The sequence below is a fragment of the Gigantopelta aegis genome, chromosome 3 (genome assembly GCF_016097555.1).
Source record: "Gigantopelta aegis isolate Gae_Host chromosome 3, Gae_host_genome, whole genome shotgun sequence".
NCBI classification, from domain to species: Eukaryota; Metazoa; Mollusca; class Gastropoda; order Neomphalida; family Peltospiridae; genus Gigantopelta; species Gigantopelta aegis.
This window is the reverse complement of record NC_054701.1, coordinates 89628423-89648605: the sequence shown is the minus strand read 5'-3', so window position 1 is coordinate 89648605 and position 20183 is coordinate 89628423. Positions and strand designations below refer to the sequence as shown.

Sequence of the window (20183 nt, the reverse complement as noted above, 5' to 3'; positions counted from 1 at the left end):
CTGTTCCAACAGTTTCCAGCCACCCCAGTTAATGCTAAAGATAATCAATCAATTTAATTTTTACTATAAAATACACTATTTCAATACTTTTAAAAGCTGCAATGTTGAACTCGGCCACCTAATTACAGTCGTGGTGTTATTGTATTAATGCGCGATTAGCAACAGTTGTTTTTTTGTTTTTTATTTTTAATATTTTTATTTTTTTTACTACATACATTTCTGATAAAAAAAACATTTTTGGTTTTTTATTAATATCTGTTTCAAACAATTTCGTATTACAAACATTTGAAGTTTAAAACTTGTTTATCGATGGAACTATTTTTCGTCACTGGCATGGTACGGCTCCGTTAATAAATTGTTAACATTTATTGTCTGGCGTTATTTTGATTATTTGGCTATATGGTTTAACATGTCGGCAAGATAAATTCGTTGTAGAAGCATCTCTCGGGGTATAAGGCTTTTTATGTACCCTCTGTGTGTTCTTTTACCCTGAGCCAAAGGCGAGGGGGTAAAAGAGCACACAGAGGGTACATAAAAAGCCATATACCCCTCGTGATGCTTCTACAACTTGTATTATTTTATGTTGGAAATGGATCTGTTGTAATACTACTGTAGTTCTGAACACTTTGACCTGTGACCCATCGTCAACGATACCATTACCATTATCATTGATTTTAACTTGTCATTTGCCTCATTATATTGACACTTTACTTTTGTACATACATTGTTCTGCGCAGTCATTTAACATATACATACCTGCCATTTCTAACAAATTATGGGATAAAAAAAAATGCTATTTATTTTATCCTACCATGTGGCTACAAAATATTTTGTGTGATGATAGAAAATGTTGGACTCGGTATGCAATAAACTGACGAAATGATGGTCTAGTTGTCATATGAAATCCAGCCATTTTTTGTAGAAGTTATCTTCTTAGTCAACATTGATGTTTATTTTTGTGACATGAATTCATTTAATGTTAAATCTTCATAACATGTTTTGTTACCATTTTGTACACATTTATTTTGTTTTAATATATATATTTTCAAGATCATTATTTATATTTTGCATTATTGATGTACGTAGTAAAACTTGTTATAAAGACCACTATGACAACCACCTCAGTATAAAGGACACCAATGTAATTATTTGCTTTCCAATGTATGTACAGTCATGTTTGGTGTATCAGCATGCTCAGTGATTTGGCACACTCAGTATTTTGCATAAGTTATGTTGTCAATGTTTTAGCAAATTTAAGCTCAATTTGATTTTTAATGTTTAATCTCCAGATGGAAATCAAGTATAAATAAAGATATTGTTAATTGTGCAATTAAAATTATCATTACATCATAACTTCAAAAAATCATTCTCGTATCTTCTGGCATATACATGTAACTGCAAAGTAGGTTAGCCTCGTTGATTTTAATAAAATGAAACCAGTTAGTAAACACCTTTACTGCAGCTTTTTAAAATGTAATTAGTAAACAGTATAGAACTTTTTGCAATTTACTTTTTTTTTTAAAAAAGAAAAAAAGAAGACAAAACTGAAAAGGAAAATACAGAAAAAAGCAAACCTATTATTTAAACAATATAGGTTAGCCATCAGAAAAATCCATGTAAGAATCTTAGGCCTGCATGACACTGACATAATGTCACTCAAGAAAACAAGTCTGAAACAATCATTAGGAGTCATAGCCATACAAAGAGGCCAAAATAATCTTGTGACAACAGTAGCATTTATGGGTTACCAAAGTACGGGCATGGGCCATCTATAAATAATGGGATCACTGGATATGGAAATAGTTTTGGATACGGGGAGTTGGGGAAGCTACATTTATGCAGTTTTAAAATGGTTATTTACTAGACATATAAAAATTGTATTGTACTAGATTATGCACTGCTTATTTAAAGAGAAACACATTTTACTACGTAATTTAGTATTCAGAAAAAAATATCTTTGCGTAAGATACTTGGATGCGCTAATACACTGGACATGTTTATCAAGAGCCTTTCACAAGTATCAACATTTTCATGAGAAAACGCCCCATATGCTGGGGATGGGGGGTGGGGAGAGAAGCAAAAAACTCATTAGAAAATGTCTAACAAAAATAACCTTTTGGAAAAATCTACATCTTTTTATGAGGTGAAGTAACAAAAAGAAGTATATGTGTTTGTGAAAATGTTAACACTTGTGAACAGTCTTTTTAATTAGTTAAATGTGAATAAAATTCACTTGCTCATGGAGACCAGTTGTTACAACTTTGTTCAGAGTTGGGTGTTAATAGACCAGGTTCTACAGCTTATACCTTCAAGATGGACATGTCTGCATAATGACTGTGATGTTGCAATAAAATTTCATGAAAGTAAATATTTGTTGCATTATCCTTTATCCAAACATTTTCGTACTTAAAAATTTACATTTGAGAGCTGTGGCACCATTTATAGGTAAAGGACCAATTTTATAAAAGTTTATTTGTTTGTGCTACACAAGTTTTTTCTCATTTCATTTTGTCAATAAGAGTGATCTGTACCCACAATTTCCGTCGCCCTTTCATTTGTTTCTACGTGCTGTTACACTCATGAAGGACAATGTGCATTCACTTGTGCAAGATAAACAAAACTGCCCTGTTTGTCATCTAGTACTCTTTATATGATGAGGTAGGATGGTATGTGACCAGTGCCTTTTATATACCAAATAGTATGACCACTGCATCTGAAGTGAGCTGTAACCACTACTCACTCGAATGTACGAGTGTTTAATGACGCCCCAGCACAAAAATACATTGCTATTGGGTGTCAAACAAAGGTTCATTAAGTAATTCTCATTTTGACATCGGCTAACATTGGCTAGTGGGTGTCAAACAAAGGTTCATTAAGTAATTCTCGTTTTGACATCACAAAACAAACACCATCATTTATTTGATGTGAATTTTATTCTTGTACTACTTTATACAAGTCTTAGCATTTCCATTTAATATCATAATAATATTTTTATTTAGTAAATACTTTTAAATGTTTTTACAACCGACTAGCACAAACAATGCAATGATCTGTAATGGAGGAATGGATATGTAAAGGTTTCACAATAGTTGGATGTTACAAAAATACAAAAACTGAAATCTGTAACACGGGCCATGCACTAAAGAGTACAGTAAACGTGTTTGAGCTTTTCAGTTCTGATTGTAGTTTTGAAGATCAACATTACATGACCAACAATAAAGCTAATATTTTCTGGCAAAAACACCCAGGATTTTTTTTTTTTTTTTTAAAAGGGATTATTTTGAGTTTATATCCATTAGAAAAGACGGGATTAATCTACTCGCATGTATGGCAACACATTTGGCTAATAAAACCTATTGGAAATTTGAAATACAAAGCATTGTATCAATGAATACTTTAGGATTCTGTTAACCCAGTTAATTCAAATTTTGTTTGGCTCTTGGAAGAAATTACATGTATGTAAACATGAATACTCTGCTAATGCAAATATGATGACCAGAATGCATTGAATATAATTATTATAGATGTATTCTAAATACCGGTAATTACAATGGCTACCAACTGAGGATAGTCTAACATTTGTTCCTAAATACAATGTATTATTATTATTATATTGTCTATGTTAATTCTGAATAATTATATTGTCTATAATAATTCTGAATAAACTAAGTCTTTCAGTCTTCAGAATGAAAGTGAAAACCATCACAAGGAACAGATTTACGAATCGATTCCTTCGGACAGTACAAGAAATAATACATGGATGTTAAAGACTAGGGTACTCATATTGGTTGATAATCTGACAAATATTCAAGTTGACATTGGATCTTCATCCCATTCTAATACCCATGTAGGAGAGAGAAGTAGGTAATGGATATGATAATTCCATAGAGTTCTGTTTAGCTTTGAAGCTTCTTGTAGATGCTACCATCTAAAAGCACTTGGGGGCCAAATGTTTGATGTTGGATTCCAGAATGTGTTAACATATGTACTTTACAGGCGCCTGTCCAAGGGTGATTTATTTAGAGAAGTTTCAGCAATGTAAATGGTTACGGTCACAAATGGTTAAGTATGACTGGATAATAACAGTGATTAGCTGATGATTAAAATTACAAACTGGCGATTTAGTCGTAACCTGATAATTCAAGTAGTAACTGGATGGTTTGAGTTGGAGACTGATTACAAGTATTTAAGTCATAACCTGATTCAAGTTGTAACCTGATGAAGTTATTACCTGATGATTCAATTAATAACCTGATGATGCACATTTTAACCTGGTGGTTAAGTTATGACCTGATTATTAAATTAATAACCTGATTTTTCAATTAACCTGATGGTCCAAGTTATAACCTGATAATTCATGTTTTAACCTGGTGGTTAAGTTATGACCTGATTATTGAATTAATAACCTGATTTTTCAATTGACCTGGTGGTTCAATTTATGACCTGACGATGCACGTTTTAACCCGGTGGTTCAAGCTATGACCTGATTATTCAATTAATAACCTGATATTTCAACTAACCTGATGGTCCAAGTCGTCACCTGATGATACATGGTTTAAACCTGGTAGTTCAAGTTATAACCTGATGTACAATCCATTTCTCCATACTGATCAGTTATATTCAATCACACAAAAATAAATTTTATGAGACTTGCAATTATTCCTGAAAATCATCAATGAGTAAATTGTTTTTACATCTGTCACATTACCTTATAAGAGTCTTGATCATGCATAGCAAAGGTGTTTGTTGATCAAGTAATGGTACAAGTGCACCATACATCAAAGTGACTGACATGTAATCAAATACTCTTTTATAGCAATACTATGTTGTACACAAATCTCAAATGTTTATACATGTACAAGGGAAAGATTTCTGTGCTATCTTCAATACTAAAGTAGAACAACAAAATATTTATCTACGTGAATCTGAACTGATATTCCAGGTCTGTACACTGAAAGTGAGGGCAGGGAATGGATGTGTGTGCAACCAACTTTTGTCAAGATTTCATCCTTATAATAAAGTCCTATATGTTATAGACCAGAAATATATTGTACATGAAAATGTCAAAAGCCATGCATATCTTTATGTAGGTATATTTTCCGAGACATGCAGGCCTATCCCTTCAACCCACCTCGTTTTAAATAGTCCAGTATACAGGCCTGTTTTATAGTACATTGTCATGTCCATATAATTCTGTAAGCACATGCTTTAGAATTAACATGTTATAAAATGATAAAAAATTTAAAACTTTGAACCACAATTTAGATTTCTTTTTACAAACTTTTACATGGTCATGATTAACAACATAGAGCAATCGTGGTATCTCTTCACGTGAAAACTGCAAACTACCAGTACGCTAAGTTACCAATGTGAATTTTAATTTGAAACCAGAGAATCACATGTTATTACTATAAGTACATTTCTAATCTAGCAATAATAGAAATGGGATGGAAATGGTGTAGCTCAGTTGAATGTATGTTTCGTGAGAACATTGGTAAATTAACCAAATAAAAAAAATGATAAGCAATTTTCATAGATACATGTAAGAACGCCCCTTCCAAAATAAATTCATCAAGTGGCTTGAGTGTGAAGTGCACCTAGCAAACAATTGGGGCAGTGCTAAAATATGGAATTGTGGAACATTTAATCTATGTATTTTTCAGAAAAGCCAAACATCTTATCCTAAAACATGAGTAGCTTCTTTCCTTTTTTTTAAATTTTGTATGTTTGTACTGTGGATGATCCACCCTAGAAACACCCCTGTATAACACTGTCCTGTAGAAACAGAGATTTTCCACTGCACTGTACAGAGATTTTAGAATGAATTTGAAATCGGGAGGAATATGTACTCCGAGAGATGGGCTACATTTATAGGTGCTAAGAAAACAAAACTTACTGAACACAAAGAAACTTTCAAGGGTAAGAGGATTACAAGACTGGTGTTTGTTCTGTAATCATACAATCAATGGTCAACCATTTCAACTTAAATTGTGACTTGCACCTCTGATGACTTAGAAAGCAACAACTCGCGTTAAAAAGGTCAATGTAGTAAAAACATTCTAAATGATGACATTTCACAATGTTGTTAAACTTCAAATAAGTGAATGAGAGATCAATGTCAAGTTGACAAATCAAATCTACAAAACAAAGTTATTTCATGAGACCAAATCACAGGTGAATCGATGCAGCAAACGAGAAGTGGATGTGAGAGTACAAATAAAGATACAGTTATCCGACAGGTTCTCTTAATTAAGGATTTCTTTATTTTATCTTTTTAAATGTTTTTCTTTGCTTAATACTTTTCACATAACCTCTTAATGGAAATATAATGTAATTGTGGTATTCTACCCATACAAGCAACACCTTGGAGACCCGCATCCAATAGCACTGTTTTCATGTTTGCAGAGTGGCTAGACTTCCAGGTTGAAGCTAATAAAATATTGATAACCATACCCAACCTCTGTACAGTGAGTTGGTCCAGATTTAATTTTATGAGCTTGCAGTTATATCACATGTGTTAGGTTTCAAGTGACCAGAAGGTGTTATAAAAATAGTTTAAATATGTAAAATATATATACAATAGTGTTATCATTTTATTTAAGAGCTCAATCACTTACATCAAATGCTTACAAACTCATCGTTGAAAATGACAGCTTGGCACTCTTATGTCGAAGTCTGTGTGTGAAATATCACTAATAATATCGTAAATGAGAGCTTAAAGATCACAGGATCCAAGGCAATGGCAAATGTACTGCTAAAATATCTGAAAGACTTACACCAATAACTTATCTGAAAGACTAACACCAATGAAATGAATAAAGGTTAAGTTTACTTTTAAATTAGAAATAGTTACACAATGCTGTAAGTGTCATATGAGAACAAGTGCAGCAAAATGAAATATGTCTCGACTGTCACACGACCTTCACCTCTGATAGAAGTAACCATGTGTATGAAGTTTGATCAACCCTGATAGATTCTTATAAAACATATAATGACAAAAACTATGTTGCCATTACACCTACATATATCTTTTGCTTTTGTAACTGAGGGAGACAAAAACGGTATCATGTCTGGTAATGTGATAAAGATATTGACGATAAAGCTATCATCAACCACAACAGTTGGTTACTGGGATAAAACTTGCCAACAACTTTCGGTTTAGGCAATATATAACAAAGCATCTTTTGTGTATGTTTTTATAAGAATTAAGATGATGTTAGTTAAAATATAATAGTTTTATCAGTAATACAAATGATATAATTTCTGATTAAATTCATCTGTTCTATAGTATATGATCTACAAGGTATTGAGCAAGATATGCAATATATCAATAAATACGAGACTAGTTTAACTTAAAGAAAGTATATCACATCAAATATGAACTGCTGCTAAAAGTTAAAAAGACCCTGATGTCTATACCTAACAACTGCTAGTCAGGTTTGCTAACAAAAAGAGCACAGAATTCAACTTTAAGCCCAGTGCAGACCTTTGCAACAATGTGCAATTTTAGTCTCATGCAACAAAAATATTAAACATGTTTGACTGGAGCAATTTCGGTTACAAGCAATAAAAAATTTCATTGCAAGGTGGTGCACACACAAATTTTGCAGCTAAAATTGCACATTGTCACAAAGGTCTGCAGCAGGCTTCAGTGAAACAGACAACTGAATAAAAAGGAGAAAAAGAAACTGTGCATATGTTGATAAAACGACACACTGGCTGGGATATACACTTAATAATACATCTGAATATTATAGTGATCTGAACATTGATTGATTGCAAACATATTTTATTGTACAAAAGAACAAAAGAATTGCGAGTATGAAACTATTTCAATTGTGTGTTTTTTGTGTTTTTTTATGAGGGACAGACATGTAATAAATTGATGCAAAGCTATATCATGGATTTTTTCTGAAATGTTTAAATGATAAAAGTTTTTAAAATCATGACTTCTGACAGCAAGTTCTGGCCATCTGCCTGCCCTTGATATATTCTAGGTGACAATCAAGGCTATAGGACAACAGAACAGTCTGTGAAAAGATCTACCCGTAACCAAAGGTATCTACACTCTAGCAACACAAAGAAATTGCTGACTACTTTAGTACAAGTTATCATTTCATTGGGCAACAGCATCACTGCTGTTCTCTACATCACAAAATACTGCCATATACTGCATTAAACAAGTTAAAGCCAAAGGCTAACAATTACACCAAAATCCATTCCTGGGATTAGGTTTAAGAACCATTTTTATTAAAACTCATCTTTAAAAGAACTTGCACCTGAAACCATTCATCTTTTAATCAATTTTTTAGCTGTATATGTGAAGAGTTATCCATAATGTTTTAAACATTGGCTGTCAGGATACAAGCAGACAGACAAATCAACTGATGTGATGAGACAAAACATGACAAATATTAAGAGCATCTATAAAACTTGAAAAGCGGCAAGACTAACATAAGTGTATATACAAGTATTACAAAATGAACAGTTGGCTTGTATCATTCACTGAAAGCACATTCACTGAAAGCACCACAAAACAGCAAAAAATTAAAAATCCCAAACAAACAACAGCAGCACAATGAACCTATCACAAATATTTATAAAACCCCAAACCAAGATATGTTAACCAAATACGATGAGTAAGCAATAATACAATATTCATATATTTAAAAAGAAAGAAAGAACCAGAATAATAAAGGAACAAACGAAGTGATGTCTGAGGAACTGTTTTTTGACAAATGAGTGAAGACAACCAAGTGAAGAAAACTGTGCGTCTGTTACAGTATAACGTATCTTGCAGCAATAACTATTGTCTGCTTTTATACACTTATTTTCATTTTCTCCCAACTCTAGATATGTAAGACTATTATATTCCATGTATAGAACACATAAAAAATAAATTTATTCTGAAAAATCATGTGACCTACAAGCCAAACTTGCATGATTACAATTTGTACAATGTGTCGTTATGTCAAAATCTTCACTGCAAAATTCAACACAACATGACGTAAATTGATCAGACAAATATAAATTAATGACCTGAAACAAAATTACTGTTTAATAATGCTTCAAACAGAAGTTTATATGGTACTTTTGAACAAATGAAAAAGTTTACCTTTTTTTATCTTTGTATTAAAGTTTCGATTTTCATGAGAAAAAAAAAAGAAAAAGTATTTTATTATATACCGATACGAATGTAGAGGGGGCCATTCTGCCCTTGGGTACACAATTTGATGTCAGAATGTTAAAAAGCCTCATTCCTGTTTACAAATTATGTACTGTCAGATAAAACAGCCCTCTTAGACATCAATAAAAAATGAACCATTTGACAAAAACATTGTAATTTTTTTTAAAGATGATCATTTCCATATATGTACAATGTGTTTTCAATTAAAAATAGTTGACAAACTGATATTATATTATTATCAGTCCTTCACTTCTGAGGTAACCATATGTCTGACGCCATATAACCGTAAATAAAATGTTTTGAGTGCATCGTTAAATAAAACGTTTCCTTCCTTCACATCTGAGGTGTGCGATTGTGTTTGTGCACCCAAGTGCACCTTAATTTCAACCATCTTTTAGATGTGAAATATGTGAATAGAGCACCTCCCGATGGATGTTTCAACAGAAGTTGCTTTATACCAGTTCACTCCAGTGTTTGAATATCATTATACTGATTCAGTGTTTGTTCAATATGTGATATTCATAACTTAACATTTTTTTCTATAAAATGCTCATCACTCGCCTGGAGCTTATGAAGTGTGTAATTTATCGGTTGCCTGACATTTCCAAATGTGAAGGACTGGCTGATGATGTTCAGTGACATAAAAATTTGATAATAAAAAAAATCAATCCATCAGATTTATATATACAAAAGTATGAAATAGATAAACAGTAATAGCTCCGAATAATTCTACCTCTGACACCATTCCAAAGTTAAACTACCGTACAAATATGCAAGAAATGACAAAATGTCAGCAATATACTGGAAGAAAGTATTAACATTAAGAAAAACGAAACAGAAATATGTACTAAAAAAACAAACATTTTAGTAGTAATATTACTAATATTACAGCGATTAAATGCATGAATGAAAAAAATCACAACTGATATTTTAAAAAAACCTCCACATTACTAATATACAAGCAGTAATCAAATATCAGAAAATATACAAATCACAAAGATAAAGGTTGTTATTTTTCTGTTAAGTAATCATATTTTCATAATAGTTATACTTCGCCTTATGAAACATGATTTTTCATCTCTAATGCTCAAGTGAAGTAAGTAGATATTTACTCATTATTTAAATATACAAATAACCTGTTACAACAGTTCATTATTTTTTATTTCATTTCAATTCTATAACGACGCCATAACAAAATAATAGACAAAATGCATTTTTGTTGATGGGTTCAATATTTCATATTAAAGGTAAAAGAAGATACAGTCCCCCACACCCAATAAACCAAATATGCGGTATAGACAGTAGTTTGGGAAGAAAGACACATCCCTAGTAACATGTGAATGGGTCAGTGACGCTATCAATCCCGGAGAAAACGCATAACAGTCTGTAACTTGGAATGATGAGATATTCTGACATCACTGGCATCGTCACGGAAACACATTCAAGCCATCAATATCTGAAAAAGTAAGTATAGTCTCACATGACAGTTACATTCTAGAAACAAATGGTGTTCTGATCATCGACTATGACTTGATATTGACTGATTTGATTCTAGTGATGTGATGATTCATTATGAAATCCATGATGGATTGTTTTGTGAAAATTTTAACTACAATTATTCTAACAGATGAAATACATGTATATAAAATGTTCTGTGATTTGAGTTTGTTTTTATGTGTGCAAAACAAAAACAGATATTAAATGTAAAACAAAAACAGATATTAAATGTTAAAAACCCCCAGATATTAAATGTAAAATTGGTGACCTTTGTAGGGTCTAAACTGGTGAACACGACAACAAAAAAGTTAAAAGTTTGTTTTGTTTAACAGAATCAATGAGTGCAAAACCGATGTGAAGTTCTGTATTTATTACATACCTTCTTTTATGCTTTACAAAAACTATTTTTAATTTAACATCATAACACTACTTTCTTAAATCTATGATTAATACTCCTTTCATGGATTTACGTAACGTTAAGAATCATACTCAGTGGCAGTCTTGTGTAATGTTTCAAATATGACATGACATAACTTGTAAATCATATATGACGTCAGTAACAAAAAGGTAAAGATAAAAGGGAATTCCTCATTTAAAAGTTCCTGTCCAAGATAAATTTATAACATAGTTTGAGAATGTCTTTATCACTATAGTAAGACTGAATAGGTATGTAATAAATATATTTCTATATTTCCTAATATTGACCAAAAATATAGATCATGTTACATTAGCCTTCAGGACTAAACTCATTACTTCAGACTAGATTTTTACGATTAAATAACTTCTTATATTCTTAGTTTGAATACAGCATATACAAATAACATTTTGTGTTATGATAAAGATAACAAAACTTGCACAATTATTTATTTAACAATCAAAAACCACTTTATTGATGTAAACTAAAAAAAACCCAGCATGTGTCTTATAAAAAAAAAAATGACAAGGTTCTCCGATGGCCAATTACAAAAAGACATGCTAGATTGATGGGACATAGTCTCTGTAGCAAACCTGGAATAAATATGATTTTCAACTCTTCTTGTTTATTGCAGTATAAATAAAATACTGGGTTACTGCCTTCAGATATGCTCATGTTGAATAGTAAATTCCTCACAGCACATCCTTTCAGAATTCTGTCTTACACAGTTTCCAGTTATTCTGTACTAATACATTAACACATGACTGGAGTACTGTGCCTCGTCTGTGATACCTGTGGACTAACCTGTATATATTTGGCTTGAACGGTCCGGCCTTGTTGAGACCCAGGTACTTCGCCTGGTCATCCGACAGTTCCGTGAGATGTGCATCAAATGTTGACAGATGAAGACTTGCAACGTATTCATCTGAGGACAGGAAATAAGTAAATAAAATAAACAAATAAAATAGACTGTTCACAACAATATTTTCACACAAATACAAACAGTATTTGTGGGTGGGGGAAGGTGATATGTGTGGGTTTAATGCCAGAACCTACTTTTTTAATAATATATTAGTAACTTAGAAAATTTGTTTCTAATTTTCATTATTATTCATACTTACCTAGTGCTAGCACAACAAATATGCTATTCAACCTGAGTCATACCTACACACTGCAGAATTCTCTCCCTTGCCGGATATGCGCAATGCTATCCTTGCACGGGCTACCTGTAACATTCTCGGTTCAAAGTCCACCCACCGAGGGAAAGCCTCATAGGGGTGGGTGGGAGGTATAGTTTGTTGTGCTAGCACTAGGTAAGTATGAATAATAATGAAAATTAGAAACAAATTTTCTAATAGTCTTATTCAACTTACTGTGCTAGCACAACAAATATGCTATAACGGACGTGCAATGACACCGTTAGAGCACGTGAATTCAACATTAATGGGAGGAGGTAAGAAAATAGAGGACTTACCCGTACCCAAAAAGCTCCTTTGAAGTAATGACATGGAGATAGGACGAACCACGACATACGGTAACAAGGAGTCAAAAAACTTTTGGGAATAAAAAGGGGCTTCCCAAAAGAAAAACTCATCCCCATGAAAGGGAGGAAAAACATCTCCCCAGGGAGAGGAAACGGTAGACAACACTACAAAAACCCCCATCCTTCAGAAAAGAGTGGAGTGTTAAACATGTCCGAAGCGTGAATCGATGGCAGTCGGACGGAAAAGAGGTCGACCCCTTTCCGTTGCCCTGCGCACAGACACGACGTGTTGAGCCGCAATGACTGTCTGGATCCTACGCGTACCGTCAGGACCAACCGCCATATCCCGGAAATAGAAACGGTCAAAAGTGTGCCGTCCTTTCCAAACCCCTGCATTCATGACCTTTATAATATCTAAAGAGTCATGAAAATTCAGGGAAGCAGAAATGGCTCGGATCTCATGTGGTTTTAACAGAGAAATTCCATAACACATGATCACCCGCCATCTCATATGCTAGCTTGATGGTAGCTGCTATCCATCGAGACAAAGCATTTTTTGTGACATCACCCGGCCTAATGGTATAAGAAATAAACAATCTCTTTTTACCCTGCCGCCGGTTTTTCGTACGCTGCAAATAATACTTCAATGCTCTCACCGGGCAAAGAAGTCTATCCGAGTTATCAGATGACAGTGTACGAGATAAACTGTGAATGACAGTAGGTGGAAACTCTTCCCCTGGAGACTGGTTTTTAGCAACAAAGATAGGGTCGGTACGTAAAGTGACAGACCCGTCCGAATTGTAATCAACCAAGTCATGCAAAAAAAGCATGTATCTCACTGATCCGACGACAAGCTGCCAGTGAAACCAGAAACAGAGTCTTCCACGTCAAGGCACGAAGACTAGCAAACCTCAACGGCTCATAAGGCGCACCCTTAAGAGCATGTAACACCAGAAAGACATTCCATTTCGGAATAATGGAAGGTCGTTCAACCGTGGATTGTAATGATTTAAGTAAATCATGCAACACCAAGTTGGTAGAAAAGTCACGACATCCACACTGTTTAAGAGTAGTGAAAATCGCAGCTCTGTGACTTTTCACTGTCGTGACTTTAAGTTTCCTTTCTTGGACCAACGCCAGAAAGTACTCCGCTAAATCGTTGACAGTAGGCGATAAGGGATCGAAATCCCGTGCGTTCGCCCAACGAACCCACATACGCCAGTGACACTGATAAACCGACTCGGTAGATTTGCGCTTTGCTGAAGAGACGAGATGCGCAATTCTTGTCGAAAAACCTCTGCGTCGCAAGGAAGCCCTGATAACCTCCACGCGTGAAACCGGAAGACCTCCGGCTTCGGATGCCACACCGTCTGACTCAGTCGCTGGCTGAGTAGATCGGACAACACTGGTAATCGGAACGGGACTGCCACTAACAGTGACAGGAGCTGTGGAAACCAGGGCTGCGCCACTCACAGAGGAGCTATCAACGTCACGTGACAAGGTTCCTGGACCACTTTGGTCAACACCTTGCCGAGTAAGACAGGAGGGAAGGCATAAAAATCCAGTCCCGTCCAATCCATACTTAACGCGTCGTACTCCAACGCCAATGTGTCCGGTACCGGGGACACGAACACCGGCAATTGGTTGTTCAACCGTGTGGCAAACATGTCCACCTGTGGACTGCCCCACACCCGAAGAACCGCTGCGACCACCCCTTTGTTCAACATCCACTCCGTCTGAACAGGGGTATGTCGACTGAGGGCATCTGCTAACACATTCACCGATGAAGGAATGTGTTTCGCCCACAGAGTGGTCCCTAGTTGGTCGCAGAATTCCAAAATCGCAAGAGCTTTGCGACCCAAAGTCTCCGATTTGGTTCCACCCCAACGATTGAGATATGCCACTACCGACGTATTGTCGCATCTCAACAGAATTCGACGGTGTCGAAGAACACACCGGAAATGAAGACAGGCACGATGCACTGCCTCCATCTCCAAACAGTTGATATTAAGCTTCCTCTCGGAGAGATTCCATACCCCTGAAATGTGTTGATCCAACAGATGCGCCCCGTACCCGTGCAGCGACGCATCCGTGAACAGGATCAGATCCGGAGCAGGGGGGTGCAACGGAACCGATAGGGACATGCACTTGTCATACAGGCATTCCTGTATCGGATGAGTGAACCATGGGCCCAGAGGCACTATCGTGTCCCAATTGTGACCGTCCCACCGTGGGGACAAATGCCACTGGAGTGGTCGTTTGAATCGTCTGAACCGCACGATCAATGAGGCCAGAGATTCGAGGTGGCCCAACACCACGTGGAGAGATCGTACCGTAGTACTTTGCTCCCCCATCAAACGTCGCGCCGACGTTTGGAAATTGTGGATACGCGCATCGGTGGGACGAACCGACGCTACCACAAGATCGAAGACCACTCCGAGATATACTCTTCAAAAGAAGAAACGCAAAACCACATTGTCGTAACATTTGGAGAATTGATTTAATTATTGAATGGTGAGTCCGATAATTACCAAATGTTGCAGGATTGTTCACAATTCACTCCAGTCCATTGTGAGTAAGTGATAGGACACACCACCAAGGTCAAGGTCATCTGGAGTCAATACCGGGTGTGGCCTCCGCGTGTGTTGACAACTGTCTGGCACCGCCTGCCCATTGAAGCAACCAGAGTACGGATGACGTCCCGGGGGATGGTGGCCCACTCGGCCTGCAAGGCTGCTGCCAGCTCGGGCAGGGTCTGGGGCTGTGGTTGTCGCTGTCGGAGGCGTCGGTCCAACTCGTCCCATAGATGCTCAATTGGGTTCAAATCCGGTGATATCGATGGCCAAGGAAGGACATTAATGTTGTCGTTCTGTAGGAAAGCCGTTGTGAGACGTGCTGTGTGAGGCCTGGCGTTGTCATGTTGGAACACTGCGTTGGCGTTGGCCATAACTGGAACGATGTGTGGCCGGAGGATCTGGTCAATGTAGCCCTGTGCATTCAGGTTGCCCTGCACGTGGACCAGGTCAGTTCTGCCAGTGTGTGAGATGGCTGCCCACACCATGACACTACCCCCGCCGAATCTGTCCACTTCCTGCACGCAGTTTGCCGCATAACGTTCACCACGACGCCTATACACGCGACATCTTCCATCATGACGTCGGAGCAGAAATCGGGACTCGTCACTGAACCACACCTGTCTCCATCGCAGTTGAGGCCATTGTCGATGAATCTGGCACCACTGCAGTCGGAGTCGACGGTGTTGTGGTGTTAAGATGACACCTCGAACTGGACGTCTGGCACGAATTCCTACCTCACGTAGGCGGTTCCGTACGGTCTGGTCGGATATCCTGCGCAAACCTGGTATTGCTGCGGCTGTGGAGGTGGCAGTAGTCAATCGTTCCCGAAGGTGGCGTACCCGGATGTAGCGGTCCTGCCCGGGGGTAGTGACCCGTGGTCGACCGGATCTAGGGAGGTCACGTGTTGATCCATGTTGCTGGTAACGGTCCCACAGTCTGGAGATGGTGCTTGGGGACACATGGAATGCCCTGGCAACGGCCGTTCTGGATTCGCCTGCGTCTAGTCGGCCGATGGCATTGTTTCTCTGCGGTTCACTGAGACGTGGCATGTCCTGGATTGTCAACTGTCGGCCAGATACAGAGGCCAGGCAAGCGAACACCCTGCACTTTTATACTGTCGGTGTTCATGTTGCACGTGCAGACAATGCACGTGCAGTGGTGACATGGTTTGCACGTGGCTGCGTTTTTGCGAATATTCACATTTTGGAACTTTATTGTACAGTAGCTGCGTTTTATCGAATGTAACCGTGGGAATGTGTTTGGGACATGCAATGACCTTATATTCACAAAGCATGAACCGGTAGGAAACATAAAATCGGAGTTATAACCCATTTGTACCCTTTTGCGTTTCTTTTTTTGAAGAGTATATGTGAAAATCTGAGCCGGCGTTAACTCCGATTTCACCCAATTGGGAATAAAACCCAATTGGAGGATCGTGTCCAAAACCAACCCGACATTGGTCTGACACTCCTGTTGCGACGAAGCTGGGATCAACCAATCGTCCAGATAGGTATGCATTCGAACCCCTAACAAATGAACATGACCTACCACCGCTTTTACCACACGTGTAAAAGCATGGGGACTCGTCGCCAAACCGAACGGGAGCACACGAAACTCGTACGCTTTCCCGTCGAACAGGAAGCGCAGAAACTTCCAAAACGCCTTGTGCACCGGGACATGGAGGTATGCGTCTTTCAGATAGATCGACGCAGCCCACTCCCCAATTTGAAGCAGGTTCCGGACCGAATGAACCGTTTCCATTTTCATGGAAGGAACATCGACGTAGACGTTCAGTGGCTTCAAATTTAGGATTGGTCTCCATTCCCCATTTTTCTTCCGGGCGAAGAAAAGATGAGAATAAAATCCCGGAGTGTCCAGACTGACTCTCTGGATGGCCCCTTTGTCGAGAAACTCGGCAATCATACTCTCCACTAAAACGCGCCGATCCGCGGACGGTAACGGCGGCATTCTCGGAGTGGAAGTAAGAGGGGGGCTCGAAGAAAAGGGTATTTTGTAACCGTGTCGAACGACCGACAGAACCCAGGGGTCGAGACCAGGCAGCTTGCACCAATTTCGAAGGAAATGGCGGAGCCTGCCCCCCACGGGTATGGTTGCTAACGGTACCTCCGAAAGCAACTGCCGATCGTTCACGTCCCCTCACCCCAACCGCTTACCACCCGTAGGCGCAACGCCTTTGGTGGACTGAGAACGGAACGCAGTACGACGTTTGCGTCCTCGCTTAGCGGAAGACGGGTTGTTACCTGGTTGCCTCCTAGTGTCAGGAACCCTAGGGATCTGAGCCGACTGTAAAAAAGCAGCCTTTTTTTTTTACAGGAGGCGGCTTGAACCCCGAAAACGTGGACCGACATTTACCAGAGGTTGAGGGTCGAGTGTTCGGGACTGGTCGCGACAAATCCTTGTCTAGGACAATATTAAAATCGGGACCGAAAAGTAAATTTTCCCGTACCGAATGTGTACGAAAAAACGTCTTCGCAACGTTTGACGCACTCAAACCCGCCAGGTAATGGTCACGCCGTAACAAAAGACTGTTCGCAAACAATCGGCCAGATAACTGAGCGATATGCTTAGAGGCTTTTGACGCAGCCTCCAAACAGCCTTTCGCCATCGCGGGAAGGCTCTCGACAGCCTTATCCAAGCCAAATAGGAATGTACCTAAATGGTTATTAACCTGGAACATCGACTTAGCCAGCCGTTCGAACGATTCCAGATCCGCGATTGGCAATGACACATGCGGCGATGGGGAACAAGCGGCTCGGACACTAGCGGGAACGACCGCCGGATGTTCGAGAAAATCCACCCCCAACGTCTCATAGGAGTCGGCACAAAAAATGCGCGCTCCCGTTAGGATTTTCCCCGTAGGTAGTGCCGTTGGGTACTCATCAACACCCACTCCCAGGATACGATCACTGCCAGTGATCAACACATCAATGTCACAAAGTGAACTGTGTGCCTCCTGTGCAAGTGGTAAACCCGACTCCTCACGAGGAGTGACCAAATTCAAAGAACGGTTCCCGAAGGAGACACCCTTGAATGTAGGCTGGGCCTCAACCTGAGGTATAGCGTCCCCGCATACCTGTCGGACCTGGTCCCTGACAAAAGCCAGAACCGCCGGATAATCGCACTCCTCCTCTACCTCCGAACCGAAGTGAGAGAGAGCTGGGTCAGCGACAGAATCCGGTCCAACCGACGCTTCCTCTGAAGCCAGGTCACTGTCCACTGGATCCCGAAGATCGATATGGACTCCTCCCCCTAATCGAGACGCCCCTGGGGCAGCGTCTCCCGAGACGGAAACAATAGGAACCGAACGACAATCCCTAACTGCATCGTCAAACTGCTGTCGAGACGCAGTTTCTGCTGGTTTTGGCGGAAAACCAGGGGGGGGGGGGGGGGGGGGGAATGGGAGCCGCACCCGACGGTCCCGTCTGCGAAAGCAATGATCCCAACTGAGGCGAAGCGTTCAAAAATTCCACAAAACTCCGAAACAACGTTTCCTGAAAGCCTAACGGTCGTTCCTGCGCCAAGTGCGGAACGGTCGGAGTTTGCGGCCACAGAGTACCCCCAGCCGAGGGGTATCTGCGCGAACCTCGTCCTCTATCGAGTAAAGTCGAAGAGGTAGGGACCAAAGACGGTGCAAACTGTGAGGAGATGTCCGTTGCTACCGAAGTCACCGGACCCTTGGGGTAAACATATGCAAACGGAGGACCCAAACGGGATGAGTCCTCCACCCAACGGTAAACATCGGTCGGGATGCCATCAGAGACGGATCCCGGCATCGGAACAACTGGCTCAGTTCGAAGCAAACTGGCAGAACTCTCCTCGGGCCTTGAGAATGCTGAGGTGCCGAAGCGACTGTCAGCAATCGAAGGCAAAGTCGGGGCCACCTGCTCTGCGGACGAAGCAGTGGACCTATGCACAATGGAGTGCGTGTGCTCGGTAACCGATGAAGTCGTCAAAACCGGTGCCGCAACGACCCTGCCCCCCTTCTGTTTGTAAAGGTAACCGTAACGACGATGGCGACGCCCGCGACGAAGCCACACAAACAGAAGAAGGCGCCGTCACTAACGAAGACGGCTCACGTACCATGGTCACAATAGGAGCCCGGGGGGGCGCTCCCGAAGTATCTGTAACTGTACTCGTAACACGGACCGAAGAAGAAACACCCTTGTGTTTCCCCCCTTTCCGGACACTTTTCGAAGTGTCTACAGACTTATGGGACCTACCCACTAAGTCCGACTTGCCGACTACTGCCGAAGCAGACGACAAGATTTTGCTGGTACCCGAAACCTGAGTCTGCGAACCGAACCGAACCCACTGGTCAGGAGACCACGTGGCGCAGATCTCACACTGACGGTCTTGAGAACAAGACCGACAGTCCGGACACAACACGTGTGTGTCTTTACGTCGTAAGGAAATGGACAACCATCTCGCGCACAAACTTTCCGTGCGCTAGCTGTCAACGAACTCGCGTCGGACATGGTAAATTCAACACAGAATTCCCAACTACCAACCGTATGTCAAGTTCAACCAAAAAAACAAACACAAAACAAAATTACAAGTAAAGAAAACTTTTTGCCAAAGCTTAACAGGTGTTAACAGGTGGACTGCAGAATTGAGAATGAAGTTACAGGTAGCCCGTGCAAGGATAGCATTGCGCATATCCGGCAAGGGAGAGAATTCTGCAGTGTGTAGGTATGACTCAGGTTGAATAGCATATTTGTTGTGCTAGCACAGTAAGTTGAATAAGACTAATATTCCTTACACAAATTATAACAACTTTGATGTATGCTTTCAGAAAAAGAAGAGGGCACCAGAAAAGAGGGTACCAAATAAGAGTACAATTCTGAACATGGCCTCTAAATAAACAAGAATTTGCCAGAATGAAATGTCTCACCTACCATAAACATATATTATTCAATGTATCGTGACACTTGCATCCATAAATGTTTATCTAATGAATGTTAAGCAAATAAAATAATTAAACATATACAAAAATTCAGTTAAAAA

At 39.3% G+C, this 20183-nt stretch overlaps 1 protein-coding gene across 4 annotated transcripts in view; it reads right to left on the bottom strand.

The window, feature by feature from the left end:
* Positions 1-2914: 2914 nt before the first annotated feature.
* LOC121369295 (S-adenosylhomocysteine hydrolase-like protein 1) overlaps positions 2915-20183 on the bottom strand; it is a 199568-nt gene continuing 182299 nt past the window's right edge. For all 4 annotated transcript variants that reach the window (XM_041494262.1, XM_041494265.1, XM_041494264.1 and 1 more), the window contains 2 exons: positions 11904-12024; positions 2915-10643 (listed from right to left, as the gene is read on the bottom strand). In XM_041494262.1, coding sequence (XP_041350196.1) covers positions 10637-10643; positions 11904-12024 — 128 coding nt within the window. In that variant the 3' untranslated portion in view covers positions 2915-10636. The remainder of the gene's footprint in view (positions 10644-11903; positions 12025-20183) is intronic.